The sequence below is a fragment of the Pocillopora verrucosa genome, chromosome 12 (genome assembly GCF_036669915.1).
Source record: "Pocillopora verrucosa isolate sample1 chromosome 12, ASM3666991v2, whole genome shotgun sequence".
Taxonomy (NCBI): Eukaryota; Metazoa; Cnidaria; class Anthozoa; order Scleractinia; family Pocilloporidae; genus Pocillopora; species Pocillopora verrucosa.
This window is the reverse complement of record NC_089323.1, coordinates 14,556,840-14,582,419: the sequence shown is the minus strand read 5'-3', so window position 1 is coordinate 14,582,419 and position 25,580 is coordinate 14,556,840. Positions and strand designations below refer to the sequence as shown.

The following is a 25,580-nucleotide window of genomic DNA, read 5'->3' as shown; positions in this document are numbered from 1 at the left end:
TCTGTTTATTGCTCGCCAAAAACTATCAAATGCACTCAAAAGCCTAAAATCTAAAAAAAGTTTACAGGAATCGACCAATCGAGCGAATGCCATTCCCCAGATCGTATCTATAACTCGCTCTTACGCATGCGCGCAATTCACGAGTTAAAAATTAATAGAATTGATAAAAATTATTTAAAAAATTGTTGTAAAAAAATTGAAAGAAAAAGAATTAAAAACATGATAAAAATTGATAAAAAAATATTTATTAAGTGAATTGAAAAAATTATCAAAATAATTGAAAAATAACAAAGTAATTAAAACAATTGTAAAAAAAATAATTAAAAAATATTTAATAAATGAATTGAAAAAATTAACAAAATAATTAAAAAATAACAAAAAATAATTTAAAAAATTTTTAAATTATTTAAAAAAATAATTAAAAAAATTATGAAATAACTTTGCTATAAATAAGGGTGTAAAGCATGAGTGTTTTATGAAAATGAATCTTCACTGAACTGAGGATCAAACATTACAGAGGGATTGTCAGGAACAAAAGGTAGGTTTGGCACCATTATTTCCTGTAAGGAAAGTGTTCAAACAACTGTATACAAAATAGTACAGAAGGCGAAGTGCTACACTAGTGATATTCATTGCTTTTATATCAAATTCGTAGAAAACTCAAGCTTCACGTTTTAGAACTGAAAATGTGACCCATAAAAGAACACTTGCCTTATTCTTGTTTAAGTGTGATATTATATTTATAAAACTGGTAAGATTTGGTCATCTTAATTGGGGAATTATGCATCGGGCATAAGTACTTTGTTTCCTCGTGTCAATCTTTCAACCTGATGCTTTGTTCAGTTTTTCTCGTGAAACGTATCATCATCACTGCAACGCCAGATGGTCCAATTTACTTAAAAAAATTTACGATGTATATATATTTGTTCTACTCAATGTTTATATTTTCTCTTTTCATACAGGAGAATGTTACGTCTTGTCCTATTTGTGACCTTTGTCCTTTCACTCTTAAAAACCATCGAGGGAGCCAGAGGTAACAGTTTAAAAATCTATCGACTCAGTTCATCCATAAGTGTATTTTAACTTAGATCAGAGCCACTTTGCTTCTCGTGAATTATTATTGAAGTATTCAGCATTTGCAACTTTTTGAGTAAGTCTTGAAGACACCTCAATCGTTGATTTCCTCTTGGTTTTGCTTTCAGGAATCTTCTTTATTTAATTAAAGCGGGAAAATTTCCCATGTCGTAAATTGGCACCAATGTGTTATGGAGAGCTTTGTTGTAGATTGAGGGGGAGAAAAACGTCTTTTAAACATTTTTTAAATACTAAGAGCAAACTTAAGGTGATTCCTTAAAAAAAATTTTGAACGGTGTTTTTAAACTTTCCTTGAATTATCCCAATCAACCTCTGTTCAAGAACTATGGTATATAAGATGGATCACCGTGTGTTCTTATGAGATATAATGCCGGACCAACCTTCACTTTTGCCTGTATTGGTACTAATCATGCGCGCACTATATAATTTATGAGAAAATCACGCAATTTCAAACGGCATCCACGCAAAACGTTCCTCGAGTTGTTCCTTTCAAGTTCACAGTTTGCATCCTTGAGTTTTTCTCTTTCTGATATTTTTTTTATTTAATTCTTAAAGGGGATAATTTGTACTTGTAGATTATGCAATACAGATAATAGCAGAGCTCGCAGCGCGCGCAGCGTAACCTCATAATTATACGAAATAGTGGTAACTCATCAAGCCGAAAAAATTTGAACTTGACACCATACGACGGACCGTACAAGGTGCTACTTTTAGCATGCGCTGCCAACTGTACTGCGGGCATTATCTGAGCCATAACGTTATTGAAGGGCGAGGGAGAAGGTAAAACGATTGCGTGCGTAACTTGCATACCCCATTAGTGTGCGCCAGGAGACACCGGCAGATGGCAATGTAGTGCTCATACTCGAGTGAAAGCCACGTAAGCAAATAATTTGCAACCCGCGTATTGAGCGTGAAATCAAACCGGTGAGGTTGTAGTTGAACAGTAATTCTCAGTATTTTGCAATTTCTAATTAATTCGCAAAGCAACAATACCGGCAGAGCTAAAGCTTTGTCAACCGAAGGAAATTAATATTATTCAAGCTCGTTGAGAGAGCGTTTTGAGTGAAAATAAGCTGAAAAGAAAGAGACAGAGCGACCAAAGAAAGCAAGAAGTAAAAGGCGTAAAGCAAGTCGAGAAAAACGCGCAAGAAAGTCAGAGAGGTCACCAAAATAGTAAGATAAAAAATGCCCTAGCTTTATAGGTTTAAAAATTAAAATAAGAGAGTTGTGCAGGCCATATCTTTTTATCCTCTCGATAATTATTCAAATAACATAGTCACTATCAGTCTCATTCACTCTCACTTTCCACTAAGCTTTTGGAAGATGATAACCTCTGTCAGTATGTCTTTAAATGAAGAAAGGAAAGCCTGCCTTCTTGGCACAGATAGTTTTGTTCTTTATCAATACAAACTTGGTCTAATTTGTACATGAGGGTGATTGTTCTAGCTAGTTTAGCCTTATAAATTAGTTGTGAAAATTTCTTGAACCCGTCATCGTATGAACGTTTGAATCAATTTTATCTCACTAACCTACATGTGAACTGAATAAATAGAAACTTGAAATTTATTTGTTCTCCTTTTGAGGTGTGCATCAAAATTTTGAAGTCATTGCGGGCTTGAACTACAGGTTTATAGGAAATCAGCGTGTGCATGTGTTTTCAACATGTAAAACCGAGATTATGACTAATACGAATGACTTTAATACATGCCGCACAGGTACAGGCAGGTGTTTTAAAAACGTTTGCTGAGCTTTTTCTTTAGTACACATTTCTTTTTCTAAGAATCTCTGAATTCTAATTTTTCAACCAAATTTTATCTTCTGTTGGCAATTCGTAGATCTCCTACTATCAGTTAATATTCATGTATTTAAAATAATTTCATGAAATATTGCAAATGTATGGCACATTATTTTTTTCCTCCGATCCTTCTAACATTTTATTATGCGTAGGGGTTAGTATCGGCTGTAAAATTATTGTCAAATTAAAGCTTTGTGCACAGCCTATGCATCAAATTTATGTAATAAAATATTGTATCCTTCGTAAAACTACTTCATCAGAATAAGAATGAGTAACCAGGAACAAGAGTGGCTTTCACGATGATAGTTTCCAGGTTTGAAAAAGTCACTTATTACTAAAATCCTCAGTTCCATTGCCCTGATAGCCCGACCTCATCAAAACATTGCCAACAGAGGCAAGTAGCAAATTAATGATACAGTCAAGAGAGCCTATTCCAACATACACCTTCATTAATCCTGTTAACTTATTATGGACATAACATTTCAAACATGTATATGCCACAAGTTTTCCATTTCCCTCACTAATTATTTTGTAGTGGTGTTCACAACTTGTGGAAAACGGTTGGGTTGAAATACAATACAAAGACTTGCCAGTAGATCAATAAAATTTGTTGCGTTTCATGCTAACCCTTTCACTCCCAGATCAAATTTATAATTCTCCTTACTGTCAACCACGCAATTCTTAGAATGTTAGTTCAGAGAATTTGGTATTGGATCAACTAATTAACACCAAGTTGACATTTTTTTTTCTCATCACTTATCTGGTTAATATTGGATTTATATTGTAAGGGGAAAGTCTGTCTTGGTCACTGATAGGAGTTAAAGGGTTAACATGTTGCAACAACTCCACCTTCCAGTAAATTCAATTATTTCCAAACATGAGAAAAAAAAAACTTTTCAACCCATTTAATAATAGAAGCCAAAAAAATCAAATCAACATTTAACCTAGAGAGAAAACTTGGTTGATGTTTGGAATTGATTTCTGTGGTGTGGAAATGAAATCCTTGTATTATCTCAAGTTATCTTAAGACATTCACATTATATGCATTACAGCAGAGGTTACCAAATTAAATAACTGAAAAAAAAATCTGAAAAAGACGCCGTGTGTTTCCAGCCAGAGGACAATCATGACATAGGAATAGCCAAAAGAGAAGGAGTTTAAAAAATTACAGGTTAAAACATGAGTTGAAAAGTAGTGTTCTTTTTAATTTTCTACGTTAAACAGAGGAGGTTGAAACGTCAGGGAAAAATGGTGGGGCAAGCAGTCTTACCTGGCAACTTCAAGAAAAGATATAAGAGAAGCCCATACGATTCAGGCGTATTGTTTTACTGACTCACTGTTCTCACGTGAATACTCTTCAATCAACCAGTAATGTCTCAACGCGAAGTAGTTTACCGTCGTTTCTTTAAATTTTGGCTCATTTTCCCATACCGAAATTATAAGTCACGCTAAATAGAATATAATTTCAGCTGATACTGACATCATAAACACTTCATCAGAAGAAGAAAACATTCCCTATCTTCGAAAACTTGCTCAAAACATCAGGAACTACAACGAAAGTCCCAAGCTTTTTGAAGATACCGCTGATTAGCATGCGTTTTGATCGACTTGCAAGTTGCGAGAACATCGTTCCCCAGGTTCCAGACCTCGTCTCATTCTTTTCCCCCCAACCTCGGACTGGTCCCTAAATCCCCTTGAAGAAACTCTTCTATAACCATTCCTGAATAGTTTTATCACAGTTTTTATTCAGTATAATGAGGGGTTGGAAAAGAAACTAACAAAAGCTCCGCTTTTAGGCTTGGCTAAATCTATGTATTAATTATAGGCCACCGTGCACGACCATCCTACCTGCTTACATAATTCTGTAAATTTTAATTGATAAGCAATTTAGAGAGTTAAATATTTACTTATAACTTAGGTTTGTATTTCCCAGAAACACCCCATTTGCGCAAATGGTGGGATATTTGTTTGCTTACCTATTTTTGACTTTTCCCGAGCAAGAGAACACCCATGTCATCGTCACAAGATGTCTAGGAGACTTGGTTAAAAAGCCAGACAAAATGACAACAACGAATCCAGTTTCGAAACCAATGACAGTCCGGAACTAGTTATATTTAACGAAAATGACCCTGAAAAGATGTATCATTGAGACATTTTCATGGTATTTTAAAGTATAAAAAAATCCTTGATTAAATAAAAGGGTGGGTTACATTTAAAAATCCCTGATCACTGATCTTCTTAAACGATGAGAGGTAAAAATCTCGGGAATGCTCTTCAAATTATTATTAGGTGTGTTTACTAATTTTCACTTGTCTCTTCCAATTAAGAGTATTCATTTGAGAACGCCACTGATGTCGATGCCTTCAGTGTGCCAGCAACATCAACACTTGAACAATCGTCTGAACGGTATAAAGATGGATCATATTCAATGAAGTGGACTTGGGCCAGTGGAGATATAATGAAACATACCTTCTTCCCAGCAGTAAGTTTTAACCCCTTGCACCCTAACATCAGTATGTATTTTCTTCATAATCTCCTCTTAACATTTTCCAAGGTAGTGTCAAGGAGATTTCGTTTAACAATCTGGAACTTACGATGATTTCCTTTATTCTTGTGTTCTTAACAAATAAGTCAGTGTTATTACTGTAAGGAGGAATTAGATTCTGGTTTAAAGCGTTTATTGCCCTTTCTTTCAACTTCCCAGATTTATTTATTTATTCCACTATTTTGAGCACATTTAAAATTTGGCCTTAAATCGTCAGCTAAGTAAATAATTTAACATCTTTGCAAATTTGTTTTGTCAACCTAGTAAATTAGCAACCCCCACCCCGTCCCCCAAATGAACTAGTGATAAAAATGCAATTTGTTACCTAGTGAAAGATAACCTGAAAATACTGGTGCATAGTAAGTAAACAGAACCCATTTTAAAGCTGCAAATGTATGCCAGGTTTGTGTTCAAGAGTCTCTTTGATGTGTTATATAAAAATAACGGAGATCACAAACTAACTGCAACCTACATTTCAGATTTCAGGAAATGAGCTTAAAAAGGGAGGGATTAAGTTGTGGCTTTACAACACTAATCCACTTGCAGGAGAGAACTTGACTGTCTCTTTCCAAAATAATGCGCCCACCACTGTTACTGTATCACAGTTCAACATTAAGCTGAATTTTAAGGTGAGGGGTAACGTTGCAAAACAGCTGTTAAATTCCTGTGATGAAATTCAATTTTGCAAGTGTGTATTAGATTGCCTTTGCACACCTTGATGATATGTATGAGCTTGCTTTCAAGTCTAGTAGAGGTATCTTTTATTAATGCGGCATTTATAACCACGGCATTGGAAATGTTTTACAGCACCAATGTAAAACATTGATTTTTATTTACATTTGAAATATGATCGTGTATTATTGTATCTCTTAGCTCTCTATTTTTGAACTCAGAGATATAGTAAATAACTTACTGACTTCATTTTCTTGGACTGCGCTGTATGTTACGGAACCTTATCTTTTCGGCCATGCACGGGCTATAAATCTGAGCTAAAAAATTTTATCGGTAACGTAGTGTACGGTCCTCAGACTTGGTTAGTAAGGGTATGTACGGATTACTTGTTAACAATGTAAATAAATATTGTAGCAAAATGCTAAGATAGCACACTATATTGATAGCTTTGGGGGATGGTTATTTCAAAGAAAGGGACAGAGGAGGACAGCAACCTCCTTAGCAACAAGAAGGTTATTAAGGCAACCAAACCACAGTCAACGTCCAAACATCTGTCAACACGACACCAAAATACATGTGTATGGAATGAATACTTATCCAAACTATTGGGGGTAGAAAGGAGTAGGAAGGTAAACAACAAAAGCAATGGAGCAAAGCCGCAATTGAAAGCAAATTGAGTAAAATCATGGGCATTACAGAAGTTTCAATAACTTTTTCCATTAGCTGCTGATGATGATCTAATAGACAGCTGTGCCTGGAAAAGGGCTGGAGGGCAAAACTCAAATGCGAGAGCCTGTGCATAAGCCTTTAACTTCCAAGATCTGATTGTTAATTCTCCGCTCTAGCTGCTACACATTTCCTTGTAAATTAGTTATGAAAATTTGGTGTGCGATTAAGGTACCTGATGAGTTTGAGTATTCTCACTACCTGTTTGCTAGATAATACATGAATATTAAAGAGAGAAGTTTCATGCTAATCACTTCTGGGAATCAAAGGGCTAAAGCGGAGGTAGACTGCTGGCAGCTGGCTTTAATTGAAACCCCTGCTATGTTCAGGAGGCATTAACCTCCCTGGGTCCTGTCATGTTACAATTGAAGCTAACTACACAATAATCACATTACTCTTTTCATTTGAAGGGGTGGCGTGGTGTGTGGGTATCCTATAAAGAAGCTATCCAGACTGAAAACAAAGATATTAATGTTATGTGCATAACTGCTCCCACAACCAGACATCATTTGTATTTTGATGTCTTGCGCTTTGTAAGTGACGTCAGAAGGCAAAGTCGTGACAAAGTGGTACCAACGTTGGATCCAAACCTTTACTCTATCAACGACTTCTGGCAGCAAACCTATCGCTGGAGTCAGGTATGTTTGAACAGCATCATGATGTTTTTGTTGGTTTTGTGTTAAAATATATATCATAAAATAAAAATGAAACGGGATTTAGCACTGGAAATTCTACGAGTTGGCTTTTCTTGTCAAGTGTTTCCAGGTCGAATTGGAATTTAGAATATTGGTTTTTGTGGAGGGAGGAAAAGTAGAGGTCTGGGAGAAAAACCTTGGAGCAAGGATGAGGACCAACAAAAAACATAACACACATGTGACACCAGGTCCTGAAATCAAACCCAGGCCACAGTGGTGAGAGGTGAGCCCTCTCACTACTCTGCCATTTCTTCTCCACTGCTTCTCTAATAATAAACATAGGCATGCTGTGCATACAAGAGTTATTTTACTGGAGTGAGTGGATTACTTGAAACATTGTGAGTGATGTCCACATTTTTACAAACGGAAAGAAGAGTATTAACGTGGAAAAGAACGAAAATGTCGAATTAGCTCACACACAGATATTTTGTGGTAGATTATGTGTGTTGTGCAAATAACTGTAACCAAAAAGAAATTGTATTGGTGCCACGTATACCTGTTGGTACAAAATGCAGACTGCAGACTGGATACAAAATGTAGACCAGGTACAAAATGTAGACTGCAGACTGCAGAGAGGGTACAAAATGCTGACTGAGAATCTAAAGAGCTTTTTTGTCTGGTATGTGATAACATGTCATCTCGCAACTTACCGAGCGTCACGCAATCGCTTTTCCGCGATCAGCTTTCACGATTATTTGCACTATGGTGGAATATTCCTGGCCCATTTCTTGATCAAAATCGATCTTAATATAATTTCAAGCCTTATATAGTATTCGCGAGTCGGTTGGTGTGATGTCTGTACAGATTTTACCAACGCAATAAAAGTAGATGTAGATGTAGAGGTAAAGGAGATGTAACTATTGAATAATTAACACGCGCAACAGTCGAGAAACAATTGACAGCTTTGCACGTGGTCCGTATTATCATCTTTTTAAGCGGTTTGTGTTTATTTTGTTGACAAAAATGCGGACCGAAACCAAAACTGTTCTTTTCACTTGATATATTTTCGAAGTTAGTAGATCACATCATATTAACTTACCTCCGTAAATCATTCATTCCAGATAAAAAAAATCAAATAAACATGGTGACGATGGTATCTGAATTCGTTCTCGGCCAAACACAAACGAATCCACAAGATCACTTTCTCCACGTATCGAAAACATACACAAAATCTTCCACAGTTAATTTCAATCAAACATTCATCGAGAGATGGCACAAAGCAAACCAATCCAGAAATATATAATCGGTCCACTCAACAAATCTTGAATCTTGCAACATAGCTTGCCGTTAAAGAACTGCTCAAATCAAAATGTTTGGTGGAATTCATCAAGCAATATTTGATTCACAATTTTTCCACTCACTGTCGTCGCGAAGGAACAATAACCATGATCGTGCTACAGTGCACAGGACTCCATTTCCTCTCGAACGACTATCCGCCATTTCCACAGCATGAGTAACACGTTTACTAAAGGTAATCTGTTATCTTTCATCTGTCCAGTAGTATCGCATTTCTTGTAAGCGCGGTAAAATACACGTTAAAGACACAGAAAAGCCAACATTTCTCATTCTAAGAGATGATTCCATTCATCGAACCCCTCTTTCCGAATCCCCCATTACTTCATTGAAATTTGAGCACCTCTCAAACCAAAGAACAAAAACGACGCTCTGATTGGTACGAGATACAAACCCTAATGCGGCGATCTGATTGGTGCGAGATACATACTCTAAACGATCGGATTGGTGCAAGCAACATACCATTCTCTATACGCTAACATATATGTTATTTAAGAAAAGGCATCTGTTTAAATGCTCTGTCAGTTTTGTCTTGAAAGATGTGATGTACTTGATATCGATATTGTTACTCAAAATTCATTTATGCAAGGTTCATTCGTGCAGGAACCGTAAATCACTTTGTGCGTTGGTCTTGGAATAACGTTTTGGGAGCCGGAAGACTTTTTAATTGAATTAGCAAGTTTTGGTGATCTCTGCATCAGGTGCTCTCAAAAATAAAGTGTTTTAAAGCTGTCACTGATTTAAATAGTTATGATGCTGATATCTACTGATAAACAGAAATTACACTATGGTCTGCTTTTGCATACAAATTTATGTTCTTCTTTTAATGATCAAATATCTCTCACTCTAAGAAAAAACTCACATCCATGTACAGCCAAGTAAAATACTCCATGCATATCTCTTTTAGGTATCACCACCAGACATTTCTAATACCACACCCAGTCAAGACCAATTGGAAAATATGACCCTCATTGAAAAGCGACTGGAGAATTGGTTCGTTAAAAAGTCTCAAAGCATAGTCCAGTTTCCGACAAATGCAAGGAAGAGGTGGCAGTCTTTACAGAAGCAAGTGGTCAGTGCCTATATTCAGTATGGACAACTTAATATTAATAAAAGCCAAGGTGTCATTACAGGTAACCACATGATAATAACTAACCTATGACTTTTTTAGTCAAATTCTGAAAATTCTGAAATTTTTGTTTAGTGGCCTAGGGTTGAAAAGAATAATTTAACCACTTAAGTGAAGTTTTAAAAGTTAACTAACTGTTTAAAAATTGGAAATGACGTCCCTTCGGTAATGATTTTTTGAAACTTTCCAGCCTTACTCGATGCGCACTCGGTCTTAATTTTTAAAAGTTTTGGGCCCCAGTTGGTTGAAATGGGTAATGGTATCCACTGGATAAATCTCTATCCTGTGAATGATGCAATACAGTTTGTAAATGCGTATCCCTTGGATAGCGGTTTATCTGTTGGATAATGTTATCCACTGTTTGAACACCCAGTTGTTCTCCGTATATCCCCCCCCTTACATACTATGATATTTAACTGACGGAAATGGTACTCTATGGCCATTATTTCCTTTCCAACTCAAAAGTTGCACCTGTATCTATAGATAACATTTTAGTATCATCAAGAAAATTCAGTCACTAAGTGACTCTTCTTTCTTTACGAAGAAGATGTTACTAACCATGCACTAATGCTTTGCTCCAAGAATGCATGGGACAAAGTAAGTTACTCACGAATTAGATCAATGTGGTCTTCAAACCAGTCACTTCGCGGACATGTCAAATTGCGGTCAAACAATTTACCGACACAAGTAGCCAACTCGTAGCCCACCTTTGGTCAACTGGTTGAGGGTCATCTTTGGTCAACTCGCTGACATAACTAACACAGCATGAAATCACAAATTTACGTATCTTTAACTCTTGCGTAAAGAACCGTAAATATAAAGCCTCTTCTTTATGGACGTTCCGTTCCGTAAAGATGCGTAAATGCAGAGAAACCGTAAAGACTGCGTAAAGGATATTAAATGTTCGTAAAGGATAGAGATCAAGATGGATATAATTAACCACTTTCTATTTAGATAAATTCACAAAGAAATGAAATAATTATGGCGCAGCCATCTTCAGTAGAATTACCGAGGTATTTTGATCAGTTTCGCTTTTAACACTTTAGGCGTCTTCAATATGCTTTACGCATCTTTATTCACTGTTCTTTACGAACCTTTAACATTCTTTACGTACAATAAATCTTTACGTGCCTTCAATTCTCTTTAGGAATTTTTAGTGTTCCTCAACTACCTTCAACTTTCTTTACGCACAATCAGTCTTTACGTGCTTTTAATTCTTTTTCTGTATCTGTATTCTGTCTTTTACACCGGCTCTAAAATGTCTGCTCTCGTAAATATATTAAAACTGCCTTTTTTTAACGCGCCTTGAAACTCATGGTCAGGGAGTTGAAATTTCAATTTCTGTGCAGTCTATCAAGTCATATAGCTTACAGCACTTGGAGCAAACAACATATTTGACAAAAGTATCGCGCTCAAAACGAGCAAACTTGTGAAGAAGGTACAGTGGTGAGGTAATGTTAGTAATCATCTCTTCAAGATATTCAGAAGCCAGATAAATCAGAAAGTACCTTGAAGAACTGGAAAAGAAACTGTAGAAGGCATTCCAAACCATTATCATTGAGCTTGCATAGAGACTGCCACTTAAGAATGAAATAGACAAGCCACTGTGCTGATGCAGTAAACTTCTGCGTTCTGGTCAGCTTAGGAGTAGGTTCTGGGCAAGGTTCACTATTTTCAACATCACAGAGGAGATCTTCTAGAGAGACATTTTCCCAAACTTCAGGTTCTTGTTCTTCATCATTTGCATCTTCTCTTTCACTACATGTATCTCTATCAGTTACCTGTAAACGATATACAGATTGATTGTAAGTAAGTCAAACTTGTAATTTAATTGCATTTCAGGGGAGTTAAAATTGTTTTAAACATCACTAGTACCTGCATGTTTTTTGCGGGATATTTACCACAACAATCCTATTGTGTTGAATCAAACTCAAAAACTACATGAAAGAGAGCACATGAAATTCACAAATTGGACTGGGTAATAAAGATTTATTGGAAGAAAGACCATTACAGTTGCATATACAATTTCTTTGCATATACTTCCTGTATACATGTACCATAAATAGATATAAATTTTTTTTACCTCATCTGAGTCAATGGCATCGTTGTCACTTTCAGGATCTGGATGATCAGAGCAATCAGGGCCACCACTCATGGGGACATTGTTGTAATCAGATTCGGCAAATAAATTAAGAATAATGACATCACACTAAGAAAGTCCATGCAACAACCTGCAAGCACACAGTTTATTGTTTATTAAAATTTGTTTAAGTTGTTGTTGAGTTCGCCAGGGGGCGAACTTGGGGGTTAGGGAGTTGACTAAAGGTGTCGACAAGTTTAATAATGACAACGACGAGTTGACTAATGGTGTTAGTGAGTTGGTCGTTGATAATTTGACGTGTCAGCGAAATGATCGAGAACAGTTTGTTTTTGTTGCTCTATAAAAAAATAAACCTCGAAAATTATGTATTTGCTTTGTTACTCTCCAGGATTGCCTCTTTACTGCGACAAGTCTGAAGTTACTGGTGGTAAAAAATTCGGGGAGGTGATGCAGGAAGTGCTTCTCCCAATGACACTGGATTATTACGTGAGGTCACGTGATGTTGATGTAGATGCCTTGGCTTTCGATCAACTGTCCAACTTGAATGGAGACGTGGCCCAGAAAAAGGCTGCCATAAAGGTATGGTTGATTGGCTTTTTAACCCTTTATAGTCCAGTAGCAGTATGCGTATTCTCCATACTGTTCTCTGTACATTTTCCGTGGTACTGACAGGAGAATTTGTACATCAACCAAGAGCTTTTTTCGGTTGGTGATCATTTTCTTTATTCTCATAATCTTTATGTTTTATTCAGTAGTGATACTGTACGGAGAAGTTTGATATTAGTAAAAGCTTAAGTTTCACAATTTTTTAGATACAATATAAAAAAGCAAATTAGAGTTCTCTTTCTGTGTTCTCCTAGCCTCATTCAAACACATGAGAGGTTGGAAGAATTTTTGATTGCTATGGAAACTCTCAACTGCATTTCGGGTCAATGCGTCGATCAATTTGAAGCTTCAACGTCCCCCTGGGGCAAACCCCCCACGCGTTTGAACCTCTGAATATTGGTACGTTCGAAAACCCACCTCCCTCCCACCCGTGGCCAAAATTTTGTTCAAATGCCCCACCTAAGTGTCGGATTTGATCATCAATTGTTTTTTAAAAGGCAAGATTAGTGACCGTGACTTTCTTGTAGAACTTTTCTTCTGAGTCATCCTCTCACCAAAGTGAATTTTTGTCTTATAAACACCTCCATATTAAATGATAGAACACGTTTTCTCTGCTGGAAAGACTTGACAGTTCCGGTTCAAATTCCCCACTCCACCCAGGCAAAGTTCAAATTCCCCACCCCCGAACACAAGCGACAATCAAGTGCCCGTTGGTTGCCCAGGGGGAGTTTGACGCATTACAACACAAATGAATTCATCCGACGTAATTTGCCATTAATAAAATGTGGTACATAAGTTGTTTTGACTTTTTTGCTGTCTATCTTGGCTTAAAAAATGTGAAGTTACCTTTTTTTAAACTTTATGCCAAATAGGCCCTATTCTTTTTTCTGAATTTTACCTGCCGCATGATTATGGAGGGAACATTTAAGTACTTTCCAGAGAATGTAGGATAGTTTTACTAAATTTTCGTATATTTATTTCAACCATAGGAAATAGCAGGAGGTAATCAAAACATTCAAAATATATTCACCACCGCCCTGGGTACCAATAAAAAATCTTACACGTTGGAGAAAGTGAAGGAAGCCATAGACATTCTGAATACGGAGCGAAAGAAACGATTACTTCTCCTTTTGGAATATATTGAAGATCAAGGTGAGCCTATGAACAATAGGGTAAAGTATGGAACTCGAGTCATTGTGGCTCACAAGGTGCCAGAGCATATCGCGGTCTCCGTAGCGTGAAGCGACTAGGAATACTGCAAATCCCCTTAGTTCCCTTACTTCGCTGAAGATTACCCCCTTAGTACCAAAGACTATTGGAATCAAAGTCAGTATCTGAGCAACTGCGTACCAATAGCAAGTTGGGATTAAAGTAGGCTAGGGGAGGGGTAGGTGCCCAGTTGCTCAGATACTGACATTGATGGGATGATTCATACAATTTCAATCTGGGAGCTCATGAAATATATCACTGAATAGTAAAGGCAAAATCATTCAACAGGCTAGATATAAGATCGAACGGAGAGGGTTCTAGCCCTAGCCAGCCTCATAATGCTGTGCTCTTGGGTAAGAAACTTTCCTCCCGCAGTGCCTCTCTCCACCCAGAAGCATTAAATGGTACCGGCGAACCATTACAAAAACTCGCCTTAGAGATGACAAAAAATGGATATCCACGGAGACGACGAACTCGTGCCACCCTCGCAACCAATCTGCTGCCAAACTTAAACCTAATGCGACTTGGTTACCTGCGTTTTCCTACGCTTGAGGACATTTCCATCCGTTTCAGCGCTCTATAATTGGTTCAGAAAACTGGTGCCACTCTCTCAACCAATCAAACGCAGAACTAAGACAAGTCATGACTTGGTTATTCACGCTTTTCGCTCGCTTCAGGCAGTTAGCAAGTTCACATTCAGTTCTCATTGGCTCCTTGGGACATTTTCCCTTGTGCGAATTTTTTGTTTGGATTGCTCTAGTTTCCTGTTTTTTCTTTTCTTTGTCATTACGACGCGCAATCGAAAACTGATATAGTCGTCACCACCTCTTTGGGTTTGAATTTCTGATATCCAATAGCAAAACGCTGTAAGTTTGATTTTTAACCACAACTATACCCCATTCATACCAGCAAACCATGTTTCGTTAAGCCAGGTCCAACGGAATGAAAATCAGCAAGGGAAAACTGAAAAACTGATTTTCCATGGCGTTCAAGTAATACCAAACTTGTATTTTCAAAGTGTTAAATTGGAAGTCGACAAACATTACTTTAAACAGCTTCTGTAAAGAAAATGATTTTAAACCGTGTTTACCAAAATAGCTTTAACACATGTTTAAGCTTTGGTGAGAATGGGATATAACTTAGCTCTTGCATTTGTCAGGTTGGACCGATGGTAGTGCTATTGGATCTTTGGATCATGAGATGAACAATTGCGGAGCAGGTTTTATGAATGCAGTCTTCCTCCTGAAGGATGAAATTGCCGCTGAAGGTAAAATCGATGATTATGTGGCTACTATGAAGTGGTACAACGAGTTTGGAGAAGTTTATCAAGACCCGTTTGAATACGTTGGTACAACTGCTGACCGTATGAGAACCATTTCATTATTCAGGTAAGATGTTTTCATGTCAGTTCCTTATGTTACATATGTTTTTTCAAGGTATGCGTTACTTTTGTTTACTAAGACATAGCTGTGTGAAACTTGGGTAAGTTTCAAAAGAAAACTGTGGTGCTGCGTCGATGGGGTATTACAAGATGATTTGGTTTCATCAACTGAGTTGACAATCTAAATTGACCACCGTAAAGAGTTTCTGAGAGCTGACGTTTTGAGCGTTACTCCTTTGTTAGAGCCAACAGAGGCCTTGTAGTTTTTCGCTCTGACTCAAAATAGAGAGGTCCTGGTTTTGAATTCTGACGGGGTCATTGTGTTGTGTTTTTGATAATTGTCGAAAGTAATCCGGGATTTCTTTATTTTCTGCTTCACGACACTCTGTGATTGGTCGAGATAACTCGTGCTGCCAATCAACCGATCAGATTTAAGACGAACGCCAGGGCAAACAGGGAGCTGATCAATTGCGCCTTTCTGCGCTTCAAGCAGCTGGCTTCGATTTTAGTTCGAGTCCTTGCTGCTCCTTGTGTTCAGATTGGCCACGGTTTTTATGACATCTAGTCGAAATGCGCTCTAGCGTTTAACTCAGCATCATGTTTTAGAAAACGGATAAGATAGAGATACTTAAGGCTATGTTTTTAGGGGGCTACGCTTCAACATCGTAAAACATTTAGCCTATGTTTAAGTTCGTAATCTGCAATCATTTTGAATCAATCATCCTTAGACATTCTTCCATTTTCTACTGTTACGAAACTTATATTTAAACAATCCGTTTTAATCTACCAATCCTCAACCATTCCCTTTTTTTACCTTCTTTTTCCCTTCTTATCTTTATTGTTTTTGCTACTATTGTCAAATCATATCCCTTTAGACCATTGCTCTGCCACTCGCCGTGCACGAAGAAATTTATGAAATACCTTTCACCAGCAAACTTATTTGTCTTAAAGTCAATTTTAAAAAAAAAAAGACGTTCAATCCTCAGCCTTATGTGCGTTGGCTCTTTCTTCTGCAGGTTGTTTACTGTTCTAATGATGCCAAATACAACAGATGACGAAAAGCTTGATAAAATTCGTGACATGGAAGAACTTTTATCATGGTACGTCAACGGACTGTCTCCTAATGAAGCTTTCGGAGGAGTTTTAAAGCCAGACTACCTTGGATTCCATCACAACAGTTTTTATGGCTCTGCTTACTTCCCACATGCTCTTCATGTTGCTTCACTCATCGAGTTTCTACTCAGTGGAACACCATTTAAATTGGGTAAGAATCAGCTTGTTACAAGGGAAAGTATAGTGGGGACAAAAAAAAAAGAGCTACGGCGCACCAACCCCTCTTCAAACCCAAAATTACCCCTAATTTGTTATTAGTTGACCGTTATTGGGCTATAGGGAAAGGGTAGGTGTGCAGTTTCTCCGATAGTTACATTGATCCAAATGGATTAAGAAACCATTGGTTGGAGATATGCTCTAGAAGTCTAATTGTGCGGTTGTGGATGGTCCTGGAAAGGACTCCTGTCAGTAGCATTGTCGTTGACAAATATGTTAGCCAGATACTGAGCGCTATGGCTTTCAACCACCATCGAGGGGAAAAGGCGAGGAAAGAAATGTGCTAGCGGGTGATTTCTCTGATTCTGTTTCCCGAAGTGTGGTTTCTAAGGTACCGAACGACTACGCAAAGATAATTGTTTTAACTTTTATAAAGCTTTCTTTGGTTTAGGTTTTCTCTTCGTCCATTACATCAATAATTCTGTTTTGAAGCTCCTTTTGTTTTCTTTACTTGCCTGCGAGAAGAGACGCCTCTTTGGCCTTTTTGTTTCGTAAGGCAAAAGTGAGGCAACAGGTGGAGAGAGGCATCTTCTCGTAGGATTCCTGAGCACTCTGATGTTTCGGCCGTGTAAAACTTTTCTGACGCAGTCATAAACCAGCTCTGTTGTATACTCAATATTTAGGGCATACGTTGATTTTAGTAAGGGAATAACTGTATTTTGTAATTAGAGTTTGAGTTAAGTTGTATTTTCGTGGTTTTGGTTCAAAGGTGAGGACACAAGCAAGCATATTAAGAAAGGTCTTGAGACAATGAGGATTGTTGCTGTTAAATACTCAACTCCAAACAGTGTAGCGGGTCGATTTCCAGGGTTTTACAATGCAATTTTGGCTAGGATTTTTCCTTCCTATGCTTACGCCGGTGCAACTGCTCCTGATTTAAACGATGATGGAAGTCTGGGTGAAATTACTATTCTCGACAGCGATAAGGTCAAGATGTTTTTACGACTTTACGATCCAGGCAATGAGGATGTTAGCAATTACCTGGAAGATGGGACTATATCCACACATATCTTTTACTTAAATACTATTGGTTCGATCAACATCATGGAGGAAATAAGCTCTAAAGCTGCCTCGATGGGTATATTGGCCGAAAGTTCGCCCCAGGGATTCTGGACGAGAAATTATGCTTCACTAGTGATTAACCGAAGAGAAAACTGGGCGGTAACAATGAAAGGCTTCAACAAGTATGTCTGGGACTTCGAGGCCTCAAGCACTCGAAATTTTTTTGGTCTTTATCAAAGTCATGGTGCACTTCTCGTTGCAAACAGCGAGGCGTCACTTAAAACTCTGGATATCGATAATGGTTGGGACTGGACACGACATCCGGGCACTACAACAATAAAAATGGATTTTGATCAATTGATCAGCGACAACCGTAGGTAAGCAATAAATTTTCTTCGCCCAAATTCGTCTTTTTCGTTTGGCCGGCTTCGCGAGCCGGTAGATCCCCCCACTTCGATCCCGTGAAACTATTCTATGAGGAAAATTTTTCCTTTAAGGTTCCTTTTAACAACAGCAACAACAGCAATAACAACAACAACGATAACAACAAATGTGATGTACCCTATATCAAGTTTTAACAATCTATTGAATAGAAAGTAATTATTAATTATTAGTATGATAGAAAGAGGGTAACAACACCCTAAAATTACTAAGGAGCTAAAAATGATACGGAGCTGTGTATTCACCTTCTCCCTCCCCCCACCCCGCCATAAAGAAAGAACTGCGTTTTAATGGAAAAAGATACCAGCAAGGCCCGAGGGCCAAATAGTAAGGTCCTTACTCAATGAACTTAGGTTCATTAAAGAATTGGTTCATGCTTAGCGTGCCTATATCGAATTATGGATACACTTGGGAAGTTTGGGGAGCGCCTCGAGGAACTCAAGCTTCTTGATCGTTTATAAGATCGTTTATAACTCGATATACGCACAACTAAAGCATGAATTAAATATTTGATGTTAAGATAAGGCTTAGGTCGGAATAAAATTGTGTGTCCTTTTTTTATCTCCAGTGGAGGTGCCCCCCACCCCCACCCTCCCGCTCCCAAAATTATCCAGAGGGCTGGACAAGAGACATGTTAGGTGTCTCTTAGTTTTAAAGTCCAACTTACTTAAAGAAGTACATGTATATCTATCATTATAGTAGTACTGGGGGCTCTTATGGTGCACAACCAATCAGAGAAGAGTATTTCGTACAATGTAGCACAAATGAACCAATTATATCATCTGACATTAGAAGTGGCTCCACAGATATTTTCAACCCAAGGAACTGGCGGGTGGATTAACTTTGATTGGTGGCGGTAATTATCCTACGGGGGTCTTTGGAATGGATTTCTCACAGCCTAAGTATGAGTTTCCAGCTGGGTCCTTTCAACTTGACATCACCTTTGAATTCAAGAAGAGCGTGTTTTTCGCAGATTTTGCCGTGATTTGTCTCGGATCTGGAATCACAACTACCACGAGCTCGCCCAACATAACTCAGGTACATTCATTTGTTTCCCTTTCAGTTGAAACAAATTGATTGTAAGATTTATTTTCGTCTAAACGGGGCTGAAAATGGTGTCGTCCTTTTTATACCAAGTATTTGATTTATTGATTTTAACAGCCTTTTTTCGTTCCATTGACAACTGTCTTAAAACAATTCAGTAATTTCTCAAGATGTTTTCATCAGGTTTATGACATAACAAGTCAACTAAGAATCAAGCCTCTTAGAAACCACTTTTCTTCAAATATGTTAGAATTATTTCTATAATCAAAACTTCATATCATCAAAAGGCGGCGACAGATATAGTGTGAACTGTTACTAGTAGTAATTTGCAATTTGTCTAACGCTATCAACAAATACAGTTTATCAGGAAATTTAGGAGTCGTTTTGGGGGAAATGGTGACCACGGGGTTTGAGAGGTCGGGTTTTGAATCCCGGGAGGGTCATCGTGTTTTGTCCTTTGTCCTGTGAACTGTTGATAGATTTTAGGGGTTGCCTGTTATGCTCTGGCATAGATAGATTGATAGAGAGATAGCTATACAGATAACTTTATTTAAAGTAAATGAAGGGGGTAAGTTTCCACAGAAACTGTGATGCTGCGTCGGTAGAGTATAACAAGGCATTTTGGTTTTATCAGCTGAGTCGATGAATTAAATTGGCCACCGTTAAGAGTTTCAAAGCTGACTTTTCGAGCGTTAGTCCTTCGTCAGAGCGAAGGGCTGACGAAGGGTTAACGCTCGAAACATATGGCCGCTGGGCTAAGTTAGAGGTTTTCCACAAAATTAAAATATCATGAAATAATACAATAATGGCATTTATTACCCACCCCTTCTCTCCCCACGAAACGTGCAATAATTGTGCTTGACTAAAAGTATCAAATTTGAGCTTAACAACAAAGAAAAAACCTAAATACTTATCGTTCCATGATGTGCTTAAGAAATTGCTGGCTACTGTATGTTATCCGGAAGCGAGTTCCTTTTCTTAGCCGCAACTTGAACCATACTTCGGTTACGTAAGTTTATCGTGGCCTCCTAAATTATACTTGTCTTTACTTAATTTCATTAAATCGCCTCTATTTATTAGTGCACGGCCCTGTAAACGGCTGTTTATTATGGATTGGATGTCAACATTATTCCTAGTCACTTCACGCCTCAGAAACTAAAAGGCCCGTTTCCGAAGGTTCCGGTAACTTAACGGCCCGATGGGGGTTTTAAAAGTTTTGAAAATTATACAATAAAACTATAAGATAAGGGAAAAAATGGACTTGTGGACTTAAAATGGACTGCTTCTCTATTCCTTAAATTTTGATTTTAAAATATGGCTTCGGGCGCGTTTAGTTACGGGGACCTTTGAGAAAAGAGCCCCAGGCTGTGTTTGGAAATGGTGATACATTCAGTCGCATTAATCATGCTATATCCTTTCTTTACGCGACGATATTTTCTTAATTTTTCTTATGAGAAAACTAAGGAATGCACGCTTGAAATTGGTTTCAGACCACGCTGTTCCAGACGAAGCTTCTTGACGCAAGCAATCCATCATCAATTCTGATAAACGGAGAAAGTCACTCACTCGACACCGACTTGATAAAGACGCCGTCGTTCTTTAACACAGGCAACCATGCAGCTACACTTGTAGATGTCAATGGTAAATAGATAATATGGACGATTCGATTTAGGCATTGAGCAGCTGTATTTTTTTTAATACCAAACTTTCGCCGATCTACGGCATCGTTAGGGAATATAAAGAAAATATTTCACTTTGAATGATATGAAAATGATGTATCGTCCATTTAATCAACATGCTACTGAAGGACAACTTCAAAAGAATTATAAAATCAAATTGGTAGCATCGATATGTAATTTACCTGATCTCCCTCATAGGGATCTGTAATATTCTTATCTACAACCCCCACCCCCCCCCCCTCACTGGTTGTTGATTTGCATAGTCCCTCTTTATACTCTGTTGGCGACGACTGATTTCCGCTCCGTTCCCCCTGAAAACCATGTGTTCCCCCAAAAGGCCTCTTCCCCCAACCCTTAAGTGAAAGATAATGATTGGTTCCTTTAAAGAGTTATGGGGAAAATTTGGTTTGTGTTTTAAGTCTGGTTTGTGCAGACTGATTGGTCAGTTTTGCTGTGATACTATTGGCTGCAAGACTCAAGTAGCTCTTTTGTGTTGTGATCGTTCAATGTCTAATGTTGGTGACGGTGACATCATAAGTACCATTTTGCACTTCTGCTATGAATATGAGTTTAGGATTGGAATTATATATATATAAATCTTGCTTTGAGGTCAAAAGTGACTTCTCCTATTTGGTTATTATGCTTGTGTTTATGGCACTAACATTTCACTAATAGTATTAAAAGTTTCATTATTCTCTCATTCTGAAAAATTTAAGGAAACACTTACTGCATTCCCAATGCGTATAACCAGGGACTTAATGTGAAGATTGGCTTGCAACATTCCAGAACTCAAGATGATTTAGAGGCTACATCGGCTCGGTATGCGACCGCATGGCTCGACCATGGAGTGGACCCAACGGACAAGGGTTATGAATACACCATATTGGTTAAAGGACCCTCAGAAGAAATCCATGTAGGAATTTTTCGAGTTTAAGAAAACATACGACATTTTTTTGAAAACATGTTTCGACAGTTCTTTTGTCATCTTCAGTTCTGATTTATGCAAAGTACAAAGTTGAATTTAAAGTGTGTAACAAAGTGCTGATTGGACAAAACAAACAATAGAAACAGAACAATGTATGCAGTTACAAGGAAAGTTTTAAATCAACAGGATATAGTTGAAGATTAACTGTAGGTTGCTCCCATTGAATGATTAACAAAATGTCGTATGTTTTCTCAAATTCGTGACTTATCTGCTGCTACCCAGACCTTTTGGCAAGTTTATTTGACGATTCCTTTAGCCATGCGCATTTAAACAATTAGCTCTCAGAAATGTTGCATGTGTAACCTCTTGCAATTACAGTTGTTAGATTGCAAACAGGTGATAAGAATACACTAGGTCATCAGTTATACTGTCGACTGCTATTTTGCCATGACACCTAATTCTTTACCTTGAAATATATGGCAGTCAGTATTGTGAATTTCGTACAGGATCTTGGAAGTTAAGTTGCTTTTATCAGCAAGTATTGTTGACAAGTGGACTTGGAACGAAAAAATTGTATCTCAGTGGTCGCTTTTCAAGCAGCATTCCTTCTTCGCTTCTAAGCAAATGAATTTTTACCGAAAATCTGGCGGAATAGGAAATTGTGGGATAGATAAGCAGACACGTTAAACATTCTTATCTACAATCTTTTTTTGGACCAAATGATCCAGTCTAGCATAGAAAGTCGCATTCCTAGCCTTTTTAATTTAATAGGGCTCATGTAGCCTTCGGCAATATTACAAGTTTTCTTCTTTTCGATCTCGCACTAACATTTTGCTGTTCGTAATTTGAAAGACTTTGGCCGACAATCAAGCGAATGGCAGCTACTTGTATAAAGTACTTCAGAAAGATAATAGTGCTCACGTGGTGGAGATCAATAACAGCCCGAGGCAGGGTGAGACTCAGTATGGATACGTTTTTTTTGACAAATCTGCTCGTACCTTGGGTCCAGTAAGGAGCGTCGAAAAGGTAAAACTTGTTATAGTGTGGTCTAGCTTAGATAGGAGTAAAAACGGATTTGGTTTAACGAGACTAACAGAGAGGACGAAATTCGCGAATATATGGAGCGTCTCCTTTTGCTAAAAGAAAAGAAAGACTTTAAACGTTCCTCTTCAGAAAGGCATTTCATTTGTGTTTTTTTCGTAAATCTTGTTAGTTAGTCCTGATTGTTCCTTTAATGTAAAATATATATGCATCGTTCATAACCTTTTTGATGAAAAAAAGGAAAGGCAGATTTATTTCATATATATAGCAGAATGCGACGTTATTGAAACTTGAGTTATATATATATATATATATATATATATATATACATTGAGTATAAACTAAAACTGTGGATAGCATTGAAGGCGCGCTCTAATTGGCTACTCATCCTTTGCTATTCACCTCCAAAGAAATCGCGCCGGATTTGCGACAGAAATAATTGTAATCGTTTCTTGAATAAATTATTTAAAAGTATATTTTTTTCTGCGATTTTGCTTCAGTGTCGGTGGTTAGCAGTGGATATTTACCTCGCCGCTTCCCGGCTCGGTAAATATCCACCACTAACCACCTCCATTTCGGTGCATTAATATATTTGTTTTCAGTTTATGTAAAGGAAATTCCTTTTGATGATTTCTGGACGTGAAATGGTTTTTGTATAAATATCGATTGATCTGAGGTTTCTTCTGATATTTTATTTCACAGGATCCTTGTATTGTGATGGTGGAAGAAGCGGATGACAATACCTTGCACATAGCAGTCTCTTATCCAAATCTAAATTTCAACATCACCAAGACTTTGGATTCTGCCTCTCAGATCACTGCGCAAGAAAGGTTTTATTCTGTTAGCACGCCAGTTGACATAGAGGTAACGGAAAACTAATATTCCTTCTTTTTTACCCCTTTTTTGAGAATACTGTTGGTCCTTGCAGTCTGATTGGCTGTTAGTTGTTTGATTATCTACAAATGACACAACTTTTTTTGCTCAAGATTGTACCTTTTTCTCCGCCAGTGGGGATGGAACTCTAAATCAAAAAAGCTGAATAAATTTTCAGGCTTTTTTGAGACAACGATCACTTCAGAGAAAATTGAAAATGTAAAAAAGCCATTTTTGGGAATTTTGTAACTTTATCGCCAATTCTTGCTTTTTTTCTAACGTCTCGAGGATAAGTAAATTATTGGTACCGAACAAGATCAGTATTGGGACAATTAAATTGTGAGATAACGAAATGGAAATGTAGAACTTTGTTTGGTTGTGACTTTCATCCTTAATGTCGACCAAATGCACGCAAAGGGCAGCATTCCGTACACTATACACAAAAACACTAGGGTTATGTTTAGGATATAAAGTGGTTCATGTAAGTCCTGATGATATATGATAAAGATAAATAAGTTATTATTATTATTAGTTATTATTATTATTAGTTATTATTATTAGTTATTATTATTATTATTAGTTATTATTATTATTATTATTATAATTATTATTATTATTAATTATGTTTAGGATATAAAGTGGTTCGTGTAATACCTGATGATGTATGATAAAGATAAATAAGTTAATTGATATTTGATAAAAGAGGATCATTTTTCTAAATTCTTGATAATATGAGATGATGTATGAAGTAATTTAGTTAAAGACTGATATTTTTCGGATGAAGCTTTATTTACTATAAAATAACATTGAACCGAATTCGTAAATGATTTCTAGCGTAGTGAATATCTTAACCCAACATTTTACGCGGAAAAAATTAAGAATTTATGCTTAAGAAATTTATGGCTAGCTCCTCTAACCTTTGGTCTGGAAGAGATTTATTGATGACATCTTTTCACCGAGGGACATTTCTATGAAAGAAACTTACAATTTTGTTGACTTCGCCAATGTGTTCCACCTCACAAACAGGTTTACTTGTGAAAACGTAACCTCGCAACAATCACGAAAATCAACGAGACGGTTAAAAGCAAACTAGAAGGCAATTTGCATATGATCAGTTTAACTTACTCCTAAAAACGGCAATCGCGTAGATGGAGGATAAATTACAGATATTGCCTGTGGTTTATGATTAAAAGAGAAATTAAAACTGTGAATTAACAGAGGCAGTGAATTCGGCATGTTAGAAGCGGACATGTAAAGAACTCGAACGCAGCGAACTCGACGAGTAGCGAAACCGGCCCTAAGCTCCAGTTTATTACCCTAAAAAAATTATTAGGATAATAATAATGACCAATTAGAAAGAATGTGTTTGTCACTCGAAACCTGTGAAAAGTCAAAAGAAACCGAAGTAAACGAACCTAACTGCGACCACTTAGATTGTGATTGAGATTGATTTTCTTTTTGATCTGAGTGATTTAGAAGGAGGAATGAGTTTTCGGGACCTTCACAGAACAGTAAAATAGTAGCAAAGCAATTCATAATTACACTCGTCTCTCAGAACAATTTTCAATCGAGTTTTGAAAGTAACCCGGAATTGCATCGGGTTTGCTTTACTTTGATTTGTGATTGGTTCAGAAAACTCGCGCCACTCTCTCAACCAATCAGATACAAAACCATTCGGTCGCCGCGTTTTCCTGCGCTTTTTGCGGTTTGCTTGTATTTTACTTTGGGTTCTGATTGGCACTCCAGGATATTTTTCTTTCTTCCGATTGTCCGCTGTAATTACTTTACTTTGGTTCAACAACGCTCAATCCAAAAGCTCTCCAAAAGAACGGCTCTAGATCTTAACTTCCAATATGAATAACTTATCTCAGGTGGGAGTCAGCAGTTTGGTGAATGTAGCAACTGGAGATGTGAGAGTAAACGGAGAGATTGTCCCAGACGCCGATAAAACAAATCACGTGATGGTGATACCAATATCTGACGGCGCAGTTAAAGGGAA

General features: G+C 37.4%; 1 protein-coding gene across 1 annotated transcript in view; it reads left to right on the top strand.

Moving 5' to 3' along the window:
* The first annotated feature begins 467 nt into the window (after positions 1–467).
* LOC131778716 (chondroitin sulfate ABC exolyase) overlaps positions 468–25,580 on the top strand; it is a 25,331-nt gene continuing 218 nt past the window's right edge. Inside the window, exons 1-17 of the mRNA XM_059095152.2 lie at positions 468–538; positions 963–1,033; positions 5,218–5,372; positions 5,915–6,064; positions 7,244–7,471; positions 9,729–9,954; positions 12,440–12,630; positions 13,647–13,809; positions 15,026–15,254; positions 16,264–16,511; positions 17,286–17,955; positions 18,826–19,057; positions 20,554–20,704; positions 21,459–21,655; positions 22,520–22,693; positions 23,411–23,572; positions 25,453–25,580. The exon at positions 25,453–25,580 is cut by the window's right edge and continues 218 nt beyond it. Coding sequence (XP_058951135.2) covers positions 967–1,033; positions 5,218–5,372; positions 5,915–6,064; positions 7,244–7,471; positions 9,729–9,954; positions 12,440–12,630; positions 13,647–13,809; positions 15,026–15,254; positions 16,264–16,511; positions 17,286–17,955; positions 18,826–19,057; positions 20,554–20,704; positions 21,459–21,655; positions 22,520–22,693; positions 23,411–23,572; positions 25,453–25,580 — 3,371 coding nt within the window. The 5' untranslated portion in view covers positions 468–538; positions 963–966. The remainder of the gene's footprint in view (positions 539–962; positions 1,034–5,217; positions 5,373–5,914; positions 6,065–7,243; positions 7,472–9,728; positions 9,955–12,439; positions 12,631–13,646; positions 13,810–15,025; positions 15,255–16,263; positions 16,512–17,285; positions 17,956–18,825; positions 19,058–20,553; positions 20,705–21,458; positions 21,656–22,519; positions 22,694–23,410; positions 23,573–25,452) is intronic.